Source organism: Physeter macrocephalus, chromosome 11, assembly GCF_002837175.3.
Source record: "Physeter macrocephalus isolate SW-GA chromosome 11, ASM283717v5, whole genome shotgun sequence".
In the NCBI taxonomy this organism is placed as follows: Eukaryota; Metazoa; Chordata; class Mammalia; order Artiodactyla; family Physeteridae; genus Physeter; species Physeter macrocephalus.
The window spans coordinates 104,883,284-104,909,907 of NC_041224.1; the positions used below are offsets into that span (position 1 = coordinate 104,883,284).

At 44.5% G+C, this 26,624-nt stretch overlaps 1 protein-coding gene across 12 annotated transcripts in view; it reads left to right on the plus strand.

Annotated features, from left to right (window-relative positions):
• The window catches only part of RYR3 (ryanodine receptor 3), a 570,442-nt gene that overhangs the window by 489,024 nt on the left and 54,794 nt on the right, over positions 1 to 26,624 (plus strand). For all 12 annotated transcript variants that reach the window (XM_055088336.1, XM_055088341.1, XM_055088340.1 and 9 more), the window contains 5 exons: positions 6,551 to 6,681; positions 13,178 to 13,498; positions 15,760 to 16,000; positions 23,208 to 23,295; positions 23,391 to 23,483. In XM_055088336.1, coding sequence (XP_054944311.1) covers positions 6,551 to 6,681; positions 13,178 to 13,498; positions 15,760 to 16,000; positions 23,208 to 23,295; positions 23,391 to 23,483 — 874 coding nt within the window. The remainder of the gene's footprint in view (positions 1 to 6,550; positions 6,682 to 13,177; positions 13,499 to 15,759; positions 16,001 to 23,207; positions 23,296 to 23,390; positions 23,484 to 26,624) is intronic.

Here is a 26,624-nt window from a genome sequence, read left to right on the forward strand (position 1 = left end):
ATACCATTCCAGGTGTTTTCTACGTGTGTAAGTTTTTACACATGTTGGATCATAATATTGCTTTGCAACTTTGTCTTGTTGGATGAAGCTAAAAACTGAATTTCTTTATCATACAACTCATATTTTTAATTTATCATTTAGATAAAATCATCATTAATTCTCTACTTTAAAAAAGATTAGCAAGTTTAGTACATTTACATTTCTAGCTACTTCCTATCCTTTCTACCTTTCCTTTTTTGCTATGTAGTTCCTTATAACACGTACATTTTATTTTGGAATATTCTAGAACTAATGTTTCTTGAGTTGTTTACCTTGGTTTGTATTTAAATGATTCAGTGTGTAGCCAATCCTTTTGAACTGTGACTTTCCCATTCCAAAACTCTTATTTTGATTTATCTCTTGGTTGGCCAGATTCATCATATGTAGTTGCTTCTGTAAGAGCCGAACTCTTGAGTCTTTGCATATTTTGGACTATCATCCTTTGACGTTATATGTGAACAGTTTCCGTGGTATAAAATCCTTGGGTCATAATTCTCCTTCCTCGGAAGTGTATAGCCTTTGCTTCTTTGTGTTCTGACAGTGTGTGTTCTTGGATCCGGTGATTTGTTCCCCATACGTGTGACTTTGCCGTGGGAGGGGAGAAGCTGCTGATCACTGGGTTCTTTCTTTGGTCTTGAAGCTCATTCACTTCACTACTACCGTGTCACAGGGTTGTCCTTTCTGTATCAGCCCCTACACTTCTTCTCAGAACTTAATATGCCCCCTCCGTCTTCAGAATTAGGTCCTCGTTTATTTAACGAGTCTTTCATTTTATTATATTGTTGTTGGGTTTTTGGTCTTAGCTGTTGTTCAAAGAGTGAAATTATGTGTATTTGTTGGCTTTTTCCTTAACCTCCCACATCTCTCATTTCCTCTTCAGTAACTTTTAGCTAATTGTTCTTTTCTGAAACTATCTCCATGTTAATATCTCTTCTTATATTCTGTGAGGGTAGAGAGAAGTTTTCTGTTTTTTTCCTGGATAATTCTTCCTCTGAACTCTATTTCTCATCTATTTCTTGGTCATTAGGTACATTTCTAGTTCTCAAGAAGGGAAAGGAGTACGTGTGCATGTATGATGCATGTATGCATGTGTGTGTATGTGTGTTCAGTGGAGGAGAATGGACAGAGCTGAAACATCAGGCAGCTTCAAAACCTAGAAGCTGACTGAGAACTAACTCTTTCTTACTGTATCAGCAGGGCCTTTAGCCCTAGGAGTCATCCACCCTTATCCTTTGGTGTCCTTCCTCAACCAAAGTAAACAGCTGGTGCAGATAAGAGGTTGGTGAAATTCTTGGTGCATCCTATAGAATAGGCCTTTTGCTTAGTGATTTAATGTATGTTTCTTCTCTACTTTAGAGGAGTTGAGGCGACAGCTACAAAACAGGTTACTTCTCACCCTTTCACTCTACCTCACCTCCACTGGTTCTCCAGGCCAGGCGTCCAGGTCATAGTTATGGAAGATGGCATGCACACTCCTTCCTACTCTGGTCCTGCCTGCCACTCTGCAGGATGGAACCTGGGTCCCACACACGTCCAACAGGTCTCCCAGGGCCTGCTCACACCCTTAAATCTCATTGTTTCAAGCAAAACTCCTTTCCTGGGCTCCTCAAAAATCCCCATATTTACTTCCAATGATCTCTACACTCTGCTCTAGGTCTTGAAAGAATGTTTCAGTTTTAGCATCTTCACTTGATTTGGTCCATACTTTGCAGTGTGAAGTTATCACACATTTTCTAATTTCAGCATCGATCTAAATTTCTTCCCAAATTTTCCCCCAGCTCTTGTGGGTTTTAGGGAGGAAAGTATTGGCTTGGCCAAAAAGTTCGTTCCGGCTTTTCCGTAAGATGTTACGGAAAAACCCAAATGAACTTTTTGGCCAACCCAATATAACGAAACCCACCATTTATCTACCACCTTTTACTGAAGTTTCTTTGGCTAATGAATGTCTGTAGGGTTGCAAAGGAACGACTCAGTATAGCTTGAGTGCATTGTGGATAGAAAAGATCCAGACACCTCAGTGATAGGGTTGAGTGTGAGAAGGAAAAAGTCATTGAAGCAGAGTAGAGACCTCTTTTGGGATGTTTTCTAATTGAGGCAATACTGAGATGGTCACTGACAAGTAAAGTTTTCAGATACAAAATTTCAGGGTAGGGTAAAGGCTTTAGTGTATTTAAACATGGAGAATACTTAACATTCTTTAATCTGGATATACTTTGATTAATTGATAGAGCATTCGATGGGGGTGCATCAAGAAAACTAAGGTTTGTAATTAACTGCATTAAGCATTGACTCTCCATTTTATTTCAAATTAAAACTTTGTCTTTGCCTTCACACTTTAGAAATGTTTATATCTTCCTTCCTGCTTTGCCCCCTTTGACCAGTTTTGTTCTGATCAAACATTGCTTTCCCTAAACCACTGAAATTACTAGTATTTCTATCTAGAACCTTGCTCTGCCTCCACTTTCTGCCCCTGTGCTACGTGTTGCTTCCTCTCCTTAGCATCCTCTGGAATTTACATGAAGGAACTTTCAAAATTGCAAAGCACCAGATATGTGCAGGCATAATTATTATTACCATGATGAGTTTGTCTCTGCCTGTGTCCCAGATGATAGACAGTTGAGAAGCAAGGTGTCAGTCCATGGAAATAAAATTGAGAGATCAACTTAGGAAGTAACAAGAACTGGAATACAAATTGAACCAAAGTGAAAAGCAGGAAGGGAGGGATAAATTAGGAATTTGGGATTAACAGATACACACTACTATATATAACATAGATAAACAACAAAGACCTACTGTAGAGCACAGGGAAGTATATTCAATATCTTGTAATAACCTATAGTGGAAACAAATCTGGAAAAGAATATATACACACACACACACCAAATCACTTTGCTTCACACCTGATACATTGTAAATCAACTATACTTCAACTAAAAAAAAATAAATTGAACCGTCTTCAGTCTGTCAGCATTGACCAAGTACTATTATATGAAAAATACTGTTCTAGGCAATAAGAACTAAGGCAGGGGGTGGGTGGGTAGGGGGAGAGTGAGTTTCTCTATCCACTGATAAACTCTTCCAGTAGGTCCTTTAGTTGCCATGGAACTGTTTCTGTAGCCCTTGCTCTGCTTGGTCTACACCCACACTGCCCCCTGGGGGGGCACTAATGATCAGAGAAGCATTTTAACAGCAGGCCTTTGCCAGGCTCAGTCCCCCTTGGACCTGGAGACCAAGGCCATTCACTCTGGTATTTCACAGCCAGGAACATTAACTGACAGACTTCTGGGCTTTACTTTTACGGGACTTCTAACAGCGAGGCCAGGAGAACTGTTGTTTCTCCCTCACAACTAATTAGCATCACTGTGTGCTCCAGACTAGAAAATGCCAGTGTGATGGGCTTGTAGAGACTCAGTTTGTCAGTAATTAATATTATGCTTGTCCCTCTCCCTTGAGTCAGGGAATCAGCAGAGCACTAGAGAACTGTCTTTTGCTCCAAGGATTGCCTTTTATCAGATGAACTTCCTATAAGTCCACTTTCAGGAGATCACAACTTTTAATTTTGGTGAGAGAGAGAGAAAGGAAGGAATAATGGGTTTAGTACCAAGACAACCCAGGACCAGCTGTTTCCAAGGTTCCCCTCCCTGGGCCAAGTAAAATTTGCTCTCAGATTTGATATTACCCCTGGTCATCCCTGATTTTCACCCAGATTTTTTTTCTTACTCAAAGCTCTCTCTAGGGTATTTCTTTCCTTTCGTAATTTAACTCTTTATTTCCTTTTCCTCCTCAAAAGGCAAGACTAATGAGAGGAAATGGGGTATCTCTCCTCACTGACTGGCGTCTGGGGTTGGTTAAAATGGAGAGACTGTTGACTGAGAAAACAGCCCCTGTGTGTGTCCTCATGTTTGATGCGTACAGGCCCTCACTCTTCTCAGTTGTCCCTGAGGGTGTTGGCCTCTTCTCATGCCTCCCCACCACCACCTGTGAGCTTAGCAAAGAAGGGAGGGGATGGGGGAAGAAGAGGTAGAGAGAAGGGGAGGTGGGAGAACAGGCCTGGCCGGGGCCTGCTCAGAGGTGAAGCAGCTCTGCAAAGCTTCCCGGAGCCCAGGCCTGGTCTCTGCAGTCTCCACAGCCCCGCCGCCTCCCCTGCTCCCTCCCTCCAGCACAGCTGCAGCCTCCAAATGGAGCCGGGCAGCACACACAGGGCCCAAGGGGGCTGCTGCTCTGTCTCCAGAGCAGACCTGGATGGGGCGAGTTAACAGTCAGACCTTCCACGGAAGGACAAGGCTGTGCCGTTACCTGAGAGCTGCTTGTCCGGTTGAGGGCATTCTTGCTTGCTAGAGGCTAATTTGAAAGTTATCTGCCCAAATACTTCATGGCCAAATAAGCTGTCAGCTGGTCCCCTAAAAGCCGAGCCCAAGAAGAAGATACAAGATGAGGAATAAAACCATGTATATTAATTGTCTTTGAAAGTAATGAAAAGATCTCATTTTTCATAAGTTTTCTAACTTGGCTAAGATTGTCTGGAAATTCCAAGGGATACACAGCTTTCTACCGATTCACTCACCCACCCTCTCCCTCCTTCCTCTCTCTGGTCCAGCAGATTCCTCTGGCATCTCAAGCAGAACAGTTCTGTGTACCCCCAGGCTAGCCCCCTGCAGATTCTGATTCTACCCCAGATAGTCCTGTCATGTCACTTTTTCAGGACCAGTTAAGCTCACATTTTTAATCCAGCTCAAATGGGTATCTTCCTGTGTGCTATAATGAAGTTGCAGGTTGATTTTAATCTTTATAATTAGACCATAAAGATGTGTTATTTTGTCATACTGCATCAGGGGTCTATGTTTCCTTCCTGCATTCATTTCACCACCTGGAAGCCAAAGGCCAAGGTTAAGACTACCTCACTCACCCCTCAGTAAACAGTGACTCCCCTAGCCATCCCCCTGCCTTGCCCCATAGTAAATGCTTGTTATCCCATCCAGAGACCCTGCAGCTTTGACATTCTGGCTTCTTGGTGCTGCTGGAATTGTTGGCTGTTGTCAAAGTGAAGGGCAGTTAACGTGGTCTTGGGTTTGGGTTTTGGTGGGAGCTGAAGGGAACCCTGAGAACTGAATGCCTTCCTGTTTCCACAGAATTGCAGTAGTAGGTTGTTTGCTCTTGGCTCCAAGTGTGCCCTCTCTAGCTGGCGGTTTTCTCCATGATGGTTCTGTAACATCCCCCAAGATGCAGCCTGACACCCTCCACTCCCGAAGTTTCTGCTAGTGGGCTTCATATACACAGTATCCACGCTCAGTTTGAGTTGAACAGTCACAGAGGAAGGCAACAGCCCTGTAAGCTTGAACCCTGTAAGCCCTTCCAACTCTTCATTATCGACCTACTGTCTGCATTTTCCACTAGCTATCTTTGTATCACAGTCTAACAAAGGACTCACATTATTGGCTTATTTGAAGAAATTTTTCCCCTTGTTTGGGAACTGACATCACTTGTGTAACTCACAAGGCGGGCATATAGTCTGTCTGTGATTGAATGCCAGTGAGTGGCAGAGAAAAGATATTGATGGGTGGAAACCAGATGGCTCTGGTCTCCCATTCATCCGAAAGCAACCGATGTCAGCCCCCATATGGGGCCCTTCTAGCCAGCACTGTCACTGTGTCATCTCACTAGCAGAAAGGACCTGCGGGGTTAGAAAGTACAACTCCAAGGCTAAGCCCAGGTCTGCGAGGGGGAAGCACTATTTCAGTACTAGCTCTGCTTTGACCAGCTGGTGGCTGGTTCCCATCACTTATTCTTGCAGCCTTGGTTATCCTGAAAGCAGCACAACTCATCTCAGCCAGAAAACGATTGGGTTGGCCGAAAAGTTCGTTCGGGTTTTTGGCCAATCCAATACAAATCTGAGCTAGGAATCCCAAGCATTTTGGTTTTGACTGATTGCTTGTTTCACAGAAGGACTTAAAACCCAGAGCTTAATACATGGTGGACACACAAATGTTTGTGGAAAAAAAGAGAAGTAATAGGTGTTAGAGCTCTTTCGTCTAAATCAAGCAATGTGTTTTAGGACCTGTTGTCTCTCTCGCAAAGCAGGCTTTTAGTTTTGTGTCTTATTGGTGCTTTTGGCCCATTATCTACTGTTCCCACTGGTGGACACAAGCTCCATTCACAGGGAACAGACACGGAGAAATTACACGGAAGATTTCAAAACATTTTGAGACCCAGGAAGATCCGATTCCATTTGGATGCCAGCAAAACTTGCTCTCAGAGATGCTGGGAGAGAAGAACAAAGCTACATAGTGTATTATATCACCTTAGTTGCTTAAGAACTAGGTACCAGGGAGTGAGACCATTGTAAACCATTGGTTAGTGTCCAGAGAAAGGTGAGGGAGGGGGAAGAGCATGCAACCTTGCCGAGCCTGGGGCCCAGGATGTCCAGGGGAGTCATCTATGGGGAAGTGGCCCACCAATGCATGGGGCCAGCATGGGGGTGTCACCACTTCTAAATGGACTTCTTTGTTTCCAGGCAACGTCCTGCCCTTGGAGAATGCCTGGCCTCACTGGCAGCTGCCATACCAGTGGCATTCCTGGAGCCCACCCTTGACTGCTACAACCCACTCTCAGTCTTCAACGCCAAAACCCCCAGGGAGAGGTCTAGTAAGTATCATCAGCGGGAGGGAAGGCCACGCAGGCAGGGACGGCAGCCTGCAGCACTGTTGCTGGTTCATGTGGTCTGGGACCATGTGGCATGTCTCCATCTTGCTGGAAAAGTGGGCACAGGCAAGTACTTTGTTATCGCCCGACTTTGGTTTCATCTTCTGTAAAATGAGGAGGCAGTGTAGTTGATTTCTAAATCCCTTGCCTCCTAAAAATTCAGGTTCTCCTGTCTGCCCTGGTCTCCGTTCTCTTTCTGCACCTGGGGATATGACTGCCCTTTACAGTTCCTCTCCAGAGTGTCAGGGAGGGGCACCGCTGCACTAAAAACCTCGTTACACTCTTCAAGTCCACAGACAGGCCGTGTTTCCAAGGATGATGACCACGTGTTCTCCATCTTCGGGGAAAATAAAGCAGAGAAAAACACAAGAAGGAACTGAAATTCTACAAGAAAGAGAATTTGACAGGAGTGTTGCTGCACTGAGTTCTAGAACAGTGGTTGGCAAACTCTGGCCACGGGCCTAATCTGGCCCGCTGCTGGTTTTTGTAAATGGTGTTTTATTAGAACATGGTCACACCCACTCATTTACATGTTGTCTGCAGCTGCTTTAACACTGTGTAGGGGAGGAAAAATAATTTTCCCTCTATCCTTCATTGTTCTTGGCTGAGAACCCCCCCCACTAAAAAAAGACAGAATGACAGGAGAAAAACAAACTTTTACTTATGTACATACATGTACATAAGGGAGCCCTACAAAGATATGAGACTCAAAAGCCAGCCCAACAATTGAGGCTTATACACCATCCTGATCTAAGGAAAGGGTTAGGAGTCTGAGGCTGCAAAGGGGGTAGCAATTCATGGGAAAGTGAGAAGAGGAGGGGATTGGTAAACAGTTTGCCCTGCCATGCACCTGAGTCTTTCCGATGAAAAAGTAACCTCGGGCAAGAGCTGTCTTCTGGTACAGGCACTTGTATCTAAGGTAAACTTTCTTTATAAATGCAGATTTTCCTTACAAAAGAGTAACTCTGTTTTCAGACACTCTCCTGGGTCTGCAGTTTCTTAAAAATAATCAGCTCAGGGCTTCCCTGGTGGCGCAGTGGTTGAGAGTCCGCCTGCCGATGCGGGGGACACGGGTTCGTGCCCCGGTCCGGGAAGATCCCACATGCCGCGGAGCGGCTGGGCCCGTGAGCCATGGCCGCTGGGCCTGCGCATCCGGAGCCTGTGCTCCGCAGCGGGAGAGGCCACAACAGTGAGAGGCCCGCGTACCACACACACACACACAAAAATAATAATAATAATAATAATAATCAGCTCAAAGTAATCCCTCTACCAAAGGGGCATATTTGGGGATGGCCCATGCTTCTCTCCTTCAACTGCAGTGACACATTTGAGTAGCGGCAGCAAAGACTGTCGGGCCTGCAATGGCTAACGTATTTACTGCCTGACCCCTTTATAGGAAAAGTTTTCCCTCCCCTCTCTTCTAGGATAACCTAGAACTGGAATCCAAGGCAGGTGGTCAACCTGCTTCTGGAGGGTAGAAGAGAGGGTCCCCATGTATGGATGAATTGTGATCCTGCTGGATGGTAATGGATTAGAACAGAGGAGCTTCCAGCAGGAACCTTGAATGAAGCTTGGACTCCAACTGGAAAGAACTACAATGATTTGATGCGACACGAAGCAAAAATTACCACACCATGGGTCTGATCAATATTAAGAAAAACAGACCCCCCCAAAATCATAGTAAACCATTTCTAACCAGAACCTATCCTATTCAGAACCAATATTTTCTTAAAATATTGACGCACAGTACCAGCAGATGACTAGACTGTGCATCAATTCCATTTGGTTCGAGCCCCCTTTTCAAGCTCTCATGGGTCCTAAGCGTTCTAGGAGAGGAAAGGTTCCTGTCACACTTTTCTCTGTCACCACTCTTCTTTCCGTCTAAGAATCCAGAGTACTAATAAGCCTTGGTGGGTTTAGTCTCACTTGCTTTCATTACTTCAGACAAAAGAAGCACGTGACCCCCAGAAAGAATGACCAGGACAATTTAGACAAGACTGTTTAAAGTTCTCTTCCTGAGCTAGAATACAGTGGAGACTAGTGTTCTCAGAGCTCATCAGAGAGAAGCATTGCCAAGATGCCTCCACATTCCAAAGTCTCATGTGAAGTCTCTCAGTTAATTCCCCAACCTTCTCAGCCTCATCTCACCCTTCCTCCCCTTTCATGGACTCGGAAAAATATAGTTCCAACCTTGTTTTTCTCTGCCATCTCATCATTCCGAATGAGTCACATCTTGCAGCTAAAGTAGGAGCTGAACAACTGAGCAGGCTTTGGCAAAGTTGAGGAAGGGCTGTGACATCTGTAGGCAAAAGCCAGCTAAAATGTTGCTCCCCAACTCCAGAGGGACACGGGTCCAGTCACGACAGTGCTGGATACTTATACGTTTATTCTGCTCCAACTGTGATTCAAGAAAAAAGTGTGTCTCTGTCTGTGTATCACCAACGTGTAGAGCTTGCACCTTGGGAAAGAGAGAGACCTACCCTGCTCTTGAGCTCCCAGAGGTAAGCCCGTGTGCCACAACTACTGAGCCTGCACTCTAGAGCCCGCGAGCCACAACTACTGAGCCCACACGCCACAATACTGAAGCCCACCCACCTAGAGCCCGTGCTCCGCAGCAATGAGAAGCGTGCATACCGCAAGGAAGAGTAGACCCCGCTCACCGCAACTAGAGAAAGCCCGTTTGCAGCAACGAAGACTCAAGGCAGCCAAAAATAAATAAAATCAAATCTTAAAAAAAAAAAAAGAATCAACAAAGACTGAATGCTGACCATGTGTAGGGCTGTTGAAAAGTAGAGTGTACACGAATATTTATTCTGGGATAACCAGGTTTGCCTGGAGCCAGAGAATGACTGATGGCTTGGTGGGCTCTGGGAAGGTAGACTTCATTCATTATACAAAGTAGGTGGCCTGAGGGACCAAGGAGGGAAAGGAAAGTGACAGATGATGTGACATGACAAATGATGTGAGTCTTTGGTTGAGAAATACAATATGAACTGATTTATCAAGGCTTCAGTCAGTTGGGCATCTCAACTTAATTAACAGTTAGTGTTTTGCCAGCAGAGCTACTCATATTAGGAACTCTTCTATCTTGTAATGTCCTGGAGCATTTTCTGACTCATCCAAAAACTGGAAAAAGTTTAATAGTGTTATGTGCTAGATAAAACTAGAGAAAATCTTTGGCTTTGTGTGGCAGTGGTCTGTTAATCAGAGTATTAGATTAACGAAAACATCCTACTCACCAGCCAGTTTACTTTCCAAATCCTCATTGGAAAAATCAACCAGAGAGAAAGGAGGTCCAGTTTCCATTTAAGCTGTCTGCCTATACTACAGAGACGGTGCTCTCTGATGCTGTCTTCTTGAGGGAAGAGCTGCTTGGTGAAGAAAATACTACTTTGGAATCTAACTCAGTGGTTCCCAGTGGTTCTCAGACACCAGCATGTATTAGAATCATTCGAAAGCCTTGTTAAAGAATGCCAAGTCCTACCCCTAGAGTTTCTAATTCAGTTAAGTCTGGATTCTGAAGGTCCTAACAAGTTTCCAGGTGATGCTGCCACTGTGGGAGGATTTCACTTTGAGAACCACTGATCTAGCAGATGAAAGGCCAGTGTGTTCTAATGGTCCCCTCTTACATTCTTGTGTCTGATTCTAATAGGACCCAGCTGAGCTGTTTTTCAGGTAGCTAACTCAGTAGCATTCATTCTGCCGGTTTATTATGTGGCATTTGAAGAACAAAACACCACGTAAATCACAAATGTTTCTTCCCCTCGAGGACCAATTGCATAGAAATAACTTTTAAAGATCATTGTAATGACTCCAGTGAAGCAACCTCAAGCAACTCTGTGTTTCTCTTAGGTAGGGGAAAAAAAAAAGTGTCCCTGATGATGTATTGTCTATGTGACATTTAAACACACACACGCCCTGAGCCTTCTCACGTATAATTTTACAGCAAACAGTTGTAAACTTCGGTTGCATCTGTGGCAGTTGGCATTGTTCTGTGTGCAGAGCTTGAAGGTAGAATGTTTGACTGTACTGTTCGTACCTATTGATTCTGACACTGTACGTGTCAAATGATTTTGTTTGTGAGAGTCTCCCCAGACCCCCATGTTGATGTCACCCCTGATTCTTGTTGCTCTGCAGCAAGGTACAGGCTGGACTTGTTCTCTGCAAATGACCAGCATTGGCAGTGGAGCATGTCTAACCTGTGTAATTCCCTTACGCTGTAAATCATAGGAGTTCGATGTTCTTTGGCTTTCATGCTACTAGTCCTTTTGAATTGTCTGGATTTAAAGGACATTGGTTCACTCCTAACTTCCAAGGAAGAGAGATCTGTAGCCTTCTACCTGCCAAATGGCCATACCGATAGCAACAGAAAATCACAGTTAGGGAAAGGGTATTAGCACCTCACAGGGCCTGCTCCATAGCAGGGAGGCTCTTCCGAGTCCATCACTGTGCAGCTGCACACCATCTCCTAGAACCACTTGTGACAGCTACAGATTCATTGTCCCCAAGGCAGCCAGGATTATTCCGGATCTCTGCTCCAGGCAGGACAATTATGACAGAAATCGAGACAGTCCCTTCAATTGGCCAATATTCCTAAAGGCCAAAGAATTTGCTGTGGCCTCTTATTCATTAACCCTTCCATTCCTATGGGCTTAAAATCTAGAAAAGAGAGAGACTTCACACCAGCAGTAACCCCATGGCAAAGGGCCTGCAGGCACAACCCAATTCACTAAACGTCACATTTTATTTAAAGTTTCTGCTTTGTCCTTTGAACTTCATGAGAACTTTACACTTTACTTCTAATATCAAAAAGAATTTCCTCAAATCTTCTAGTGGATCTAACAGGCTCCACTAGTGGATCTAAAATGCACCACATTTTCCTGTTGCTTCTCTGACTCCCTAGCCCCCCCTGGTGTCTGATGCTTCGGCCCCACTGTGAGAAGTTTGGCCCGTGGGTGGAGTCTGCAATGAGCTGCCTCCCAGGCCCAGGTGGACCCTGGGGGCTATGACATAAATGGACGCTCTGCAGAGCTTTCAGCTTGTGCTTCTTTTCAACCATGCCCCGCCCTGCCACTCAGAGCCCTTGTTTTCCTCTCACCCATCTGGAACCTCAGGATGTTTCTGGTCTCTCCTCCTGTCTTGGAGGGAAAGAGTGTCCTTTGCCTTAAGAAGAACAAGACAGATATCCCCTTGGCTTCTTCTGTTTGCTATTCTTGTATCTGACAACGTTTAATGTTGAACTCTGTCATCATCTCATCCTGTCTGTCCTCGTTCAGTGAAGTGACCTCAGTCACTCAGTGTGAGGAAGAGATAGGGCTGACTTACTATTCCTTGCACATAAACCTTCAGAAACAACAAGGTTTAAGCGAATGACAAGAGGCCTTGGCAAAGGTTCCTTCAGGTCATCAATAACTTCTTTTGTAAATGCAGAAATCAATGTATGTGCAAAGTTTTCTTCCCCGAAATTTCAACTGGATGGAAAGTGTTGTCTCTGGTCCAGCTGAAAGAATCTTTGATGCAAGATGTTTCTTTTTCCCTTTTGAAACAGTACAGATATGATCCAGGTGACCCGACCACAAATTGGCAACTCAACACCGATGGGTTGCTTTTCTCCTAGTCCTGCCTTTCCTGCAGTGCATGCACTGAGGCCAGGATGGAGAAGCAAGAGACTGACTGTATCACAGAGAAGTCTTATGAAATGTCCCTCGGCCATGTCTCTGTTATGCTCCTTTAAGATTCAGTTTAACAAATACCGTATGCTAACACATATATATGGAATCTAAGAAAAAAAAAATGTCATGAAGAGATTAGTGGTAGGACGGGAATAAAACACAGACCTACTAGAGCATGGACTTGAGGACATGGGGAGGAGGAAGGGTAAGCTGTGATGAAGTGAGAGAGTGGCAGGGACATATATGCACTACCAAATGTAAATTAGATAGCTAGTGGGAAGCTGCCGCATAGCACAGGGAGATCACCTCTGTGCTTTGTGACCACCGAGAGGGGTGGGATAGGGAGGGTGGGAGGGAGGGAGACGCAAGAGGGAAGAGATATGGGAACATATGTATATGTATAACTGATTCACTTTGTTGTAAAGGAGAAACTAACACACTATTGTAAAACGGTTATACTCCAATAAAGATGTTAAAAAATAAAAATAAATTTAAAAAAAAAAAGAAAAAAAAAAAGATTCAGTTTAAGTGTTTTAACCTGAATATCACATCTAGAAGATAACCCAGCCTCTGGGAGCTTCAGTCTTTACAAAGGCAGCAGGAGAGCAAAAGTTCCTCTGCATCCGGAGCTTACTTGTTTGAGGCTCTGGGGTGGAAAATTATGTCTGAAGACCAAAGGAGGGGTGGACAGAGAGAGAGAGAGAAGGTTGCACTATTTGTGCTTTTGAATTACTGTCCCTTTATTCTTCCTGTACCCTCTCGGTCAGTTCTGGGGATGCCAGACACGGTGGAGGAGATGTGCCCTGACATCCCCCAGCTGGAAGGCCTGATGAAGGAAATCAACGACCTGGCCGAGTCAGGGGCCCGGTACACGGAGATGCCCCACGTCATCGAGGTGATCTTACCCATGCTCTGCAACTACCTGTCCTACTGGTGGGAGCGGGGGCCTGAGCACCTGCCCCCCAGCACAGGGCCCTGGTGCACCAAGGTCACCTCTGAACACCTCAGTGTCATCCTGGGCAACATTCTGAAAATCATCAACAGCAACCTGGCCATCGACGAGGCCTCCTGGATGAAGCGCATTGCAGGTACCACACGTGCCTTTCCTCCCCGGCCCCAGCACCGAGACACCTGGACTCTCTTTTCTTCTCTTAGTCTATCTTTAAGCTATTCCCCCCTCCCCACACTTAGTTATGTAACAGTGAAAATAACTGACTTATTCCCCTGTAGAGCTTCCTGGAGCAAATGCTCCTGCCTAACCCCCCAACTAATCCAGGTCCCTCGAATCTCCAGGAAGCCCTTCTTGATAAACTCTACCCGACTCCCGTGATCATTGCTTATTTGCTTTTGGTACTTAAGAATTCCATTTGCTCTTACAGTAATATAATTGTCCGTATTTTCTCGGTAAGTGATCCTGCGTGTTTTCCACACGTACAAAACTCACTCCCATCTGGGCTGTACTGTAAGTTTCTAGCATTTGTATTTCACTTTATGCTTCCTAAGACACTCTCTAACATAGGTTCACAGTAGCCTCACTTGGATTTCCATCTTGTTTTGTATTCCTCCTTGCATGCAGTAGGCTCTTAATGAATGTCGTTAGCTGATTTTCTGCTCCTGAAACAACTCCAAAAGAGGAGAGGCTTGGAAAATTAATAACCACGCTTTCCACAGTCAGGAAACCATGAATATTTTAGTGTCCTCTGTCAGAGTAGAGTTGAGAAGACAGAAGCTAAAGCAAAGTCATTGCCTTTGATGGACCTGCAGTTTTGATGGACCATAGCTGTTTCACCCCTACAATCTCCGAACCATAAAACACAGCAGTGGGATCAGTGGTAGCTATTAGCTTCCTGGACAAATGAGTAGATATCCCAAGGAAGAAAACTTCTACCACCTTCCCGTCTCTGAAATGAACTTCAAATTATAAATACTTTGGGTACTGATGGCTCCTAGACAGTATAGGCCTCTGGGAACATATGAGTAAATAAAGTTGGCATTCCTTTCTTACCTATTAGCCCAAGAATATTGTTAACCCTGAGGCAATTTGTTGAGGAGCTCTAATTTCTAAATCTGGACTAAGGGAAGGAAGGTAATCGAAGGATGGACTCCCTTAGCTTCCCCAGAGGTGCAGTGGAAACAGGTCACAGCACACTGATGGGAACTGAACTTGACCTGTTACTTCACAGGTGAACCCAGATCTCATTCAGTTAGGCCACTTCACTCCTGGTGCCTAAACAAAGTCCATTTTAAATAGCAACCTCAAATCACCCATATCTGGAACAGCCATTCCGATTCCAGATCCAAAGCACAAATGCGGCCCGGTGAAGGCTGGAGTGTGAAATGGGAGCCATCACAGTGTTGTTTCGACCTGTTGGTTAATGCTTCTCAGCAGAGAACTGTTTTCGCCTTCTCTTTCTAAAACAGCCTTATTTATGAAAGCAAAAAATAAGGTGAAGTGAGATTAAAAAGAAAAAGTGCTGGATTATAGGCTGTTTCCAATTGAAACGCCCTACATTAAAGAACCTTTGAGATACACAAAATACGCAATGCACTTTGTGAATGGTTCGTGACTCTTGAGAATTTTATTTCACTTATCTTTCGATAATTACTCTGATTCTCATCTTTATTATGAATTAGTCCAATAGGATATTCCATTTAAGAAACTCGATGAGACACGTAAGTTTTATCTTTCTCTTCAAAAGGCTAGAATCATAGTCCCAGGTCCCACTGACTGTTTGTTTCTGCTCATCGACTGCTAGTGGCCACCCCAGTCTGCCTCTCAGTTTATTACAGATGATAGTAGTTTCTCTGCTTTTCTCGGGGCCCAGAGGCGTCCCCAGGGGGTAGGTTGGCAGTTCTCAAGTCCTGGGGGCTGAGAACTGTGGTTGGGTCCATATATTTTTAACAAGAGATTTTTCTATAAACCAGAAAACGTAGTATTGAAGTGCCTACTCTTGACTCGGCACAGTGTTGGTTATTATGAATAAAAGGTTTATAATCTAGCTAGTGAGCCAAAACCAACATGAATGTACTCTAAAATGAAACAAGATAGTCTGTTATGAAGAGCTCAGAGGTATAGCAAACGCCATACGTGAAGAGTTAAATGGTGGCAAGTTTTCCCCATGGCCTAGAGAAGCAGAACAGGAATAGAGGCCTTCTCCTGTAGCGCCACCCCGGCCCCCAGCAACTGAGGCTTCATGAGATGGAAGTGCCAAGCAGAGGATGAAGGCAGGGCAAGTGCCATCCTGAGCTGATGGCTTTTCACAGCCTCACCTTTGAGTATCACTTCTTTCCTTTCGTCGATTGTCATAACATGCAAAATGAGGGGGAGGCCCTTTGTTTGCAAACGCAGTGTATGCCCAGCCAATCATCAGCAAAGCCAGGGCGGACCTGCTAAGAAGCCACTTCATCCCAACTCTGGAGAAGCTGAAGAAGAAGGCTGTCCAGACTGTGCAGGAGGAGGAGCAGCTGAAAGCCGACAGCAAAGGGGACACCCAGGAGGCAGAGCTCCTCATCCTGGATGAGTTTGCCATCCTCTGCAGAGACCTCTATGCCTTCTACCCCATGCTGATCCGCTACGTGGACAACAACAGGTACGGAGGAAGGCCTAGGCAAGTCCCCAGGATAGAGAGACGGTATTGGGTTTTGTGACAGGTGAGAGAGGGAGGGCACAGCTGCCACCACCAGTGCCCCTCCCCCACAGAACCCCCGGTGTGGGACCTCTGGGCAATGCTCTCCTTGGCCAGTGATTCTACATGCTCAGTGGCATGGCCACCCCTTCCATCTTCACAGGCCACCACAGGGAATAGGGAGTTAGTCGAATAAGGGCAGCAGTGACCCACTTCTGCCCCTCTGCTGCTCTGTCACACATTCATTCAACTGACTGTGTGTCAGGCACTGTTGTAGGCATTAGGGGACAAGAGAGAACAAAACAGAGATGTTGGCCCAGCAAGCATTCATTCCGGCAGGAGAGTGGGGCAAGCAGACAATAAGCAAAAAAATACTTGCATATTTACAATATACTTACTTATATATTTACTTATACACTTTACTTATAATTTACTTATCTAAGTAAGTTATACAAGCAAAGGGAATTAGGAGTGCCAGGGTGGCAGTTTTAAAAGAATGTTAACTGAGAAAGCAACATTTGAATACTGACCCGAAGGAGGTGAGGTCGGGAACCATGCAGGTCTGGGGAAGGGTTATGTTCCCAGGAAAAGGAAACATCTGGTGCAAGCCCTGAGGAAGGGGTGTGTGTTGGGATGTTCAGGGGATCACGAGGAGGCCAGCACAGCCGGAGAAGAGTGAGAGGCGAGGAGGGTAGCAGGAGACGTCCGAGAAGCCATCTCCTCTCCACGGGGCCAGGGCTTCTCCTCTGAGCGAGGTGAGCAGTTGGTGCAGGTTTGAGGATAAGCTGTGATGTGATCTGACTCAGTCTTTGAACGCTGTGGTGAGGGATCAGGGCAAATAAGGAAGTGAGGAGACCAGCCGAGAGGCTCGCGGTGACCCAATCAAGAGCTGAGGGTGCAGAGCGGACTAGTGGTGCCAGGGCTGGGGCAGAGGATGGGGAGCCTCTGCATCATGGGGCTGGGGTTTCCTTTCAGAGTCCTGAAAATGTTCTGAAACTAGATAGTGATGGTTGTACTACATGTTGCTAATGGGTAATTTTATGTTACGTATATTTTACCACAATTAAAAAGAAAAAGAAAAAAGAGTTGGTGGTGGCTGAGACCAGGCTGGTAGCAATGAAGGTTGACAGAAGATGTCGGATTCTGGGCCTGTTTTAAAGGTAGAGCCCTTGGGACATGCAGATTGGGAATAAGAGAAAAGAGGGGAGTCAGAGATGATTCTGGGCAAATGGAAGGATGGAGTTCCCAGCAGTTGAGTTGGGGAGGATTGTGTATACAGAAGTTTTTTTAGGGCAAGATCAGGATATCGCTTTCAGTCGTGTTAAATTTGAGTTTCCTCTTCAATACAAAAATGAAAATGTTGAGTGGGCAGTTGAATATATGAGTCCAGAGTTCAGAAGGGAGGTCTGGTGTAGACATGAGAATTTGAGAGTCATCTACACGTTGATATGTGGTCTTTGAGCGACATGAGACTGGACGAGATAAATAAAGGCTTGAGAGGGAGAGAGGAGAGTTCTAAGGACTGAGCCCATGTGATCAGGTCAGGCAGAAGAGAAGGAACCCGTGAGTGAGACTGAGAGGGAACCACCAGTGAGACAGGAGGAAACCAACAGAATGTTGTGTCCTGGAGGCCAACTTCACAAGGGATTTCCAGGAGGAAAGAATGATGAATGAAGGTTATTGGTGACCTTGACAAGAGCAGCTTCAATGGAGCGATGTGTGTGTGTGTGTGTGTGTGTGTGTGTGTGTGTGTGTGTGTGTGTGTGTGTGTTACAAAAATGAAAATGTTGAGTGGGCAGTTGAATATATGAGTCCAGAGTTCAGAAGGGAGGTCTGGTGTAGACATGAGAATTTGAGAGTCATCTACACGTTGATATGTGGTCTTTGAGCGACATGAGACTGGACGAGATAAATAAAGGCTTGAGAGGGAGAGAGGAGAGTTCTAAGGACTGAGCCCATGTGATCAGGTCAGGCAGAAGAGAAGGAACCCGTGAGTGAGACTGAGAGGGAACCACCAGTGAGACAGGAGGAAACCAACAGAATGTTGTGTCCTGGAGGCCAACTTCACAAGGGATTTCCAGGAGGAAAGAATGATGAATGAAGGTTATTGGTGACCTTGACAAGAGCAGCTTCAATGGAGCGATGGAGATGAGGACCTCTTTGGAGTAGGTTGGAAGAGAATGGGAGAAAAGGACTTGGAGATAGCAGTACAGACAACCTGTTCAAGGAGTTTTACTATAAAGGGGAACAGAGGAACGGGCTGCTAGCTGGGGGAAGAAGTAGGCTCAAGAGGAGAGTTTTTAAGATAGAGAAGGTGCTTGGAGGTTTGAGGAGGAAGGAGGCAGGGCCCAGGGAGAGTGGGAGAACAGGTGGACCAGGGAAGTGGGTGGGATTGCCAGGCAGCATCCAGGGCCCCACTTGAGATCTGCGGTCGTGAATTTAAAGTGGGACCCGTTGGCAGGTCGTGTTTTTCTCCAGCCAGTTTGGCTGCCAGGTACAGGCCCAGACTGGGAAGAGAGTTGGATTTAACCAGGGTTGGGGCTTTGCAAAATGAGTGTGACAAAGAAAACTGGGTTAGGGAGTTGAGGGTGTATATAATAGGGTAATTCTAAAGATTGGCCATGGAATTTAAGCTAGATGAGGGGGAAATGAAGGCATAGGAGCCTAATGTTCATGAACAGGCAAAGGAACAAAGGACTGTTGGTCCCAGTGGAAGGCAAAGACCAAATAGATGTTTTTATTATACCACACCCTCTTAAAGCTTAGAGGCCTAACATGTAAGTTTGGGAAGGTTTAATTTTAAAATACTCCATTGTAGATACTGAAAAGACCTAGGGATATTGGGGGGAATGTTGCTGACTTTTTGAGTGGTATGCCATTGTGTCACGGGCAAGGAATAGGTCAGGATATGCCCATTTTAGCATTTATTTCATAAGGTAAATTGTACTTATTGTTGAAAATATTTACTTAAGATTACTTATATTGAGCTTTGCAAAATAAACATCTTACACACACTGTGTGTGTGTGTGTGTGTGTGTGTGTGTGTGTGTGTGTGTGTACGTATGAAATTCCTTACCTATCTGTGGGGAATTTTGCTCACTGTCTCAAAAGAAATCCTGCTGTCAGGGTCATCATTTTAGTCATTTCTGATAACATAATTATGTTCGCAGGTTAGCGAAGGAATTTGTCAGAGTTTGAGGTGAAAACAGAAATGAAAGTAGGGTAAGGTTGCCCCTGGACTAGCTCTTTAGCTGCATTTGTCACTATTGACAATCGATGCAAGATAGAGTGTGTTCCACTTACACGTTGTTTGACAGTTGCTAAAAAGGGCAATGTCAGAGAGTCTTTGAGATCATCATTAATTCATTCATCCCCACTTTTCAACCCTTTCTTCCCTGAACACCCGGGAGCATTATGGCCATCTGAGCCTCGCTTAGAAATACTTCCTTCCTGTGTGTGTGCCTTTACCTCCTTCAAGTTCTTTCTTCACCCAAAAGAATTGGCTGGCTTGGAAGCACGGGATTGTGGAGTTGGCAGGAATAATAGAGGTCAGCTCATCTCACCTATATCTGGATGAATCAATACCCTCTTCCCTTTTCCTAGCGGTGCATTTCCTGCCTGATTATCCACCACGGTTATGGACGACAGGTACAGCCATACTGTGCGTGCCTTCCCATTCTAGTTTCAGACAGTTAAAGCCATTTTTGTTCAACTCTTTCTCATTCATTTTTTTTCTTCCAGTTTTATTGAGATACAGTTGACACACAGCCCTCTGTAAGTGTAAGGTATACAACAGAACGATTCGACTTATATACATCATGAAATGCTTACAATAAGTTAGTGAACATCCGTCACCTCACACAGATACAAAATAAAAGACACGGAAAAGTATTTTTTCCTTGTGATGAGAGGACTCTTGGGATTTACGCTCTTAGCTTTCATATATAACACACAGTGTTAATTAGATTAATCATGTTGCACCTTACACCCCCTAGGACTTATTTATCTTCTAACTGGAAGTTTATACCTTTAGCCACCTTCATCCAATTCCCCTTCCCCCCACTCTGAACCGTTTTTGAGTTCAGATCTGTATCTCCTATCAACTCTGATTTTGCTCTCTAGAGCCCCGCAAAACTACTCCAGTCTCTCTTGCGGCAGCTCTTTAAACATTGAAGAGAGCCATCTTGTCCTGTCCTCCCGTTTTCTCTCGTCATATTAAACCTTTGGACTTCCTTCAGCCCTGTCACAGCAGTGTCCCAAGTCTCTTCGACAGCTGAAACAGTCTTCTGAAGAGAAGCTTCTGTGGGTCAGTGTTGAACCTGAAGCTGACCCAGAATGAGCAAGGGCTCCAAGCGTGCTGTGGTCCGAGCAGGGCGAATTAGGGCTCCATCTCCTCATGCCAGGGAATTTTACATCAACATAGGTTCAACAAACCTCTCTACACAAGGCAGCAGCATCTCAGCCTCCTTTCTGGAAATCAGACACACTCTGAACAGAAACGACCAACTTTCAATAGTACGATTTTGGGTGAAAACCCATCTCGCGAACTGTTGAAGGGAATCCAAGTAAATCCTGTGTAGTGACCACCTCAGGCTGTATCCTCTACAAGAGGCTCAGGAACAAGGCAGAGATAAGCTCTTACCTCTTAGTCAGACAACCGGACCGTGAATATAGGAACATGGCTTTACTTTCTTTCAAAACCTGATAACTGGCTTTACTTTCTTCGAAAACCTGCTAAGTTGGCATTTTGACAATAGCGGTCTAACTCTCCTTTATTCTCCTGCTTTTTGTTTCTGTTTTCCCTCTAAACCCAACTGTCTTCCGCACCTACAGCTTTGCATTTCCCAGCTGCCTTTTGGCAGCATGCAGAGCAGATGATAAAAGAGACCCACAGGTCGGTTAAGTACCTCCAAAAGGATCAAATGTCTGAATGTTGAGAAAGGGCTGAGTTCTGTGGAAGGCTGGGAGCAGGGAGGAGAGAGTCTGGTTACATCATTTGGGGGTAGGAAGTATACGGGCAAGCTGGAGAGGCAAGGTCAGGATCTTCTGTCCTCCTGCAAATACTGACTTAATCTGGTTTGAGAGGTGCAGAGAGTTTACGTGCCTGGGGGAAAACATTTAATGTTGGGTTCATGTGTACCCACCATTCTGACCCTGAAGAAAGAACCTCACTAAGGACAAAGAGTAAAAATCTGCCTCTTGGAACAAGGGTGCTGAAAACAGAATTCATTCAGCTGAAACTGCATTCCCATATGAAGGCAAAGGTATGCAAAGCCTCTTCTTTCTCCTGTGAGCAAATGTTTACCTGCGATTTTGTTTTCAGTGTTTCTGACTCACACTCCCTGTGGCTGTGCTTTTCCTCGGTGGGATAGGATGTGACCCCTTGCCTCTTCCCACTCAAGGCATAGTGCAAGCCTATAAAGCACATTTAAACCAAAACGCTACAGAAAGAACAGCTGGCGGTTCTGATAAAACCTGACACTTGACCCTGAAAAAGCGCTCCAGAAAAATCAATACGAAAGAAATCAAAAAGCATTACCAATCTCAAGCCTCGAGTCTGGATTGCATTTGGCTCCTAGTGATGGATACCTTATAGAGTGGCTTAAATTAGAAGTTAAATCTCACGCATGAAGGAAGTCCAGAGATAGCCAATCCATGGCCAGTATGGTTGCTCCTCATTAGAAACTCTCACTCCTCTGTCTTTCTGTCCTTAACATTGGCTTCCATGTTCAAAGTTACTTCAGGTGCATCATGCCAATTAGAGTTTGAGCTGTCATATTTTCATTCCAGAGAGGAAGTAGAAAGGCAAAAGGGCACCTTCAGCTATCTGATCCTTTTTAGAGAGCTTCTCCAGAAGGCTCATCCAACAACTTCCTCTTCCATCTCATTGATCAGAACTTAGTTCCACGGCTGTCCCTCGAGGGGGGCTGGGTGATGTGACCTTCAGCAGGGCACGATGCCACCCAGAGTAAAATGGGGGTGTGTGCCTAAGAAGAGGAGAATGAGTGTTGGACAGACCGCCTGTAGTGTCCGCCTATAAAGGAGAGGCTAGTTGAGGTAGAAAACAAGGAAGATTAGACGAGAATGTCCATGAGGCTGGAACTCAGGGCAGGAAGGAACTGAGAAAATGAGAAAGGAATCCAGAGGTGGTCTTGGCCTCATGAGTCTTCACCTTTCTTCCTTAGCCTGGTGCCTTCTGTGAATGGGCAGAAGGTACAGGCGGCTCAGAGCAATTCAGTCTGATGTCCCAGGGCTTAGGGAACTGGCTTTTTGATAGTTATTACCATGCATACACCAAGGGACATTAGGTTTTTTAGACCATTCACGACAGCCCCTAAGTTTTCTTTAAGAAAGACGATAGACAATTTAATTTCTAATGTGTTACTTTATGCAGATATTTACTCACCCAGCCATTTCAAAATATAATTCAAATGCACAAGAGAGGGGCAAGACAACTTTTAGGAAATGACGGAATTCTACTGCAATTTAGCCTTCTTGCTGCCACTGTGAAATTTCTTAACCTAGCCTAGTATATATATATTTTTTTAATGAGTAATACCTATTTATAGGGAATTTGCGAACCATTTCAAAGGGCATAGGAGATGTTTGGTCTCTGCCTATACACTTTATATAACAGTTAAAAAAAAATTATTGTCTTACAGATTTCATTCATAAAAGTGGCTTTGAAAGGAAAACGGGCAAGGCCTGAACTGTTTATAGAGTGCTCACAGTTTCAGAGGCTTGATAAGATTAGATGTCATAGTGACCAAGACTTTCCTAGTCTTGCTAGACTTGAGGATTAAAGGAGGCCTGTCCCAAAACTTAGAATGTAACCTTAATCACCTCTTCAGTTTAAAGGACAAAAAAAACCTTACCTTTGACCATTTTGAAATGTTGATTTCTGACATCTGTTTGCTAAGAGAATCCTGGAATCCTTTGGTAAAATGGAAATGATTATTGTAGGTCTTCAAAAATACCTACAACAATTACATGCCTATATCTAAGCATGCAAGGAATATATTGATATTTAGTCTCTCTGAAGATTGCCTTCTGTGGGAATGCAATTTTATCTGGATAAATGTGTACATCTGCTGTCGGTATAATTTTTAGAGTGTGACTCTTTCAATCATTGCTGAATTCCACATGCATATTCATTTATCTTTCACCTCAGATCTAACTGGCTCAAAAGCCCCGATGCTCACTCTGACCAGCTCTTCCGCATGGTGGCAGAGGTCTTCATCCTGTGGTGTAAATCTCACGTAAGCACACATGGGGGCCCTGGATTTAGAGTTGGTGGAGAAAGGTACCCCTCAACTTTCTTGTAATGTTTGCTTTTTTATTTCCCCCCACTTAGAACTTCAAGAGGGAAGAGCAAAATTTTGTGATTCAGAACGAAATTAATAATTTGGCATTTTTAACTGGAGACAGCAAAAGCAAGATGTCAAAAGTAAGTCCATAGCAATCAATTCCAAAGACTCTCCAACCTTGACCTAAGCTATATATCTTGGGTGTATGAAGGGATTAGGTCCTACTGCGTTTAGGTCAAACAACAGAAACCAACAGGTCCACTGTTCTTTCTTTGAGAATGAGCCAGAAGAAACTGCTCTCAAATAAGCATGGTCATTACATTTTATGAATAAGTAGCTGCTTTGTGCATCAAAAAGTTTGTCTCAAGACTTGCCTAAGGCATTCGAGAGGTCTCCAAAACAAAAGCTGCTGTTACTTGTTTTAAAGTAGAACTACTTGCTGTGTAGAAAAGCTACAAAAATACATGTGCCTAGAGCCACCTTTTAATTAGCTGTGAGGACATTGCCTTGCTTTGAAGATTTCGTAGACACATATTCTTACAGTGCGCTTATTCTCTTCCTATCTTGAACATCTGGTAGCTGCTTTATTTCAGCTGTGCCGACCTCTTAATGCCTTCTGTTTATTTTCCACGTGAGTTGAATTCAGAAACCCAAACATTTGTCCATCCCCCTGCAGGGAAATGTTTGAAAGAGGGCGTTCCAAACATCTGTCTGAAAACAGAGTCACCTACAGGGAGGGTGTCGCAGTATTGAATACAGGAGGGGCAGCCGGCCTCCGGGTTCCCCCTGAGTCAGCTCTGCACAGTGAGGTTTTGCTGTTTTTGTTGGAGAGAATTCTCAGACACACTCCTTTAGGTGTACACACAAAAACAAGGCTTACTTAAATGTGCTGTTTCGTTCCCGGCTGTCATGGCTCACCTGAACTCTCTTCCCCTGAGAAGCGTGCCTGGGTGAGGGCTGACTGTACTGTCACGTGTAAGAGACGTGTGATACCTGAGATGTGCATCTCTCTCACTGCTGGTACAGTGCTGCCTCTGAGGACCAGGAAGGTGGAGTGTGCACGGGAACCCCTCAGAAGTGAGAACCAGTTCTGGAAAGATGACAGTCACGGGTTTGTAGCAAAGCTCTTGGGGCAACCTTCCAAATAACCATTTGGGATAGAAGACCTTTGTATGCAGAGCTGCAGACCAGGGGCCACCAAAAGTGAAAACTTCAACACCCCAAACTTCACCAAGCGTGCCTAGCTCTGGTCAGCTGCAATCACTCTGAACTTTCCATCCCTTCCATCTTTAAGCTATGTTGACATTAACACTTCTTCCAGCATCCAAAATTTGATGCTCAGAGTTTAGAATCTGGTATGCGCTGTTTAGTAAAGTTTGATAAATAGAACTGTGCACATACAATGTAGAGAGATTAGGTATATATATTCACATTCAAGAGGAATCTTTGCTGCAAAGGAACCTGATTTAAGGTGCATCCTTTTGTGCTTTGGATAATTTTTATTTGATTTTCCAAAGTTTATTTTGCATTTGACTTTTGGCAAACACAGCTGCTCATGTGAGGTACAGGAGGAAGGATATTTTCAGACTCCTGATCCCTGGATATCTATCCCTAAGTTCCCTCTGAAGGGTCTTCTTGCAACCATTACAGTGTCTCGTTTGACCCTGTCCACCTACCGAAAGTCACTGAATCCCAGACAGATTCCTTGCTACCTTCAACTTGGGGTAGATCTTTTGGCCTTTGATTGAACCAGCTAGCATCCATTGTTATTGTCAGCGGATGGCAAAAAAGCAAAGAAAATGATTCTGATACAAGGATTTGGATCCCAGATGAGCAGAAATGGCAAAGATAATCTCAGCCCTCTGGTGATGAATGGATACTCAGGGTCCTTGGATTTATACTTGGAAAGAGAAGAGGTGACAAAGAATGATGTTTCAAAACTAACAAACTAAACTGAAATTGTTCATTCACATCACTGAATGAGGAAAAGGGTATGTTAATCTTGTCGGAGGATGAGCATATTCAGAATCTGTGCATCTTTCCTGCTGGTAAGGTTAGTCCATAGGAGCAGATGCTTTCATTTCATTTCCATTGACATTGTATGCCAGTTTTTTCTGAGATGTGTTGGAGAGGGTCAAAGTTACAGTGTAATGGATGTAAGGACACTCCCTAGATGTTAAATAATATTTGCTGTGCTTCTCAGGGTAACAAATATTCATATTGTTCCTGTGGCCTCAGTTGAGACACAAAGTGTAGTAGCAAACGGGACTAGAGCCTGAAAGGAAGCGAAGTCCCACTCTTGGCCCAGCTGCTCGGTATAGGTATGGCCTTGCATCGTTCACTTAACTTCTCGGGGCCCCAGTTTACCAATCTGGAGAATGGGCTTGAGCTTACTGCCTGACTTCTCCCAGCTCTACTAGTAGGCCCTGTTGAAAAGTCAGTTTTAAATGCATCTCTAGAATTGAATAATGTTACATAAATGCAGCACATTATTTCAGACAGAGAGATATCATACCTCCAATAAACAGCAACTCATAGCCACTTCTGGTATTTTTTGGATGTAGAACTACATATTGTGAGGATGGGGAGGGGGTATTCTCTTTATTATCAGCTGAATCCCCATTGCCTTTGCCTCCCTGAAATTACATGTTCTCTCTACCACCTGATCTGAATGGTCACCTGTGCTTGCTTTTATCTGCACTCATAATTTTGAATTCTGGTGTTGTATAACTGAAGTTGGCCTCAGTGCATATGGCAGAGATATGTGTGCTGGAATGCTGCATGCCCACACACACTGCACATGCCATTGCAGATGGAAAAGAAGTGGAAAAAAATATACAGTGGGCTACACTGTTCTTACTTGATTAATTGAAGGTCAGATGTGTCCTTTTTTCCAGCAGCTAAAGCACATTTTGGGGAGAGCTCATTGTATTGTATTTTGTTTATATAACACTAGTTTGCAAATATATGTTAAGCAATACATAACTAAGCTGAGCACGTGTTTTTTTGTTTTGTTTTTAAACTCGTTTTGTTTTCTGGAAAAATGGCAGCAGCTTCCTCAGAGGGGAATGGTAAGTTAGGTTGTGTTTAGCCCAAGAAATGCCAGTTCCTTGACCAAGGTTATAAACAATAAAAGAGTTGTGAGGCAGCACATATTAGAGTGCCTCGTGTAAAGCCACTCCACCCCATGAGCGTGATTTCAGTGTATTGAAAAAGGGCAGGGGGCTTCCCTGGTGGCGCAGTGGTTGAGAGTCCGCCTGCCGATGCAGGGGACGTGGGTT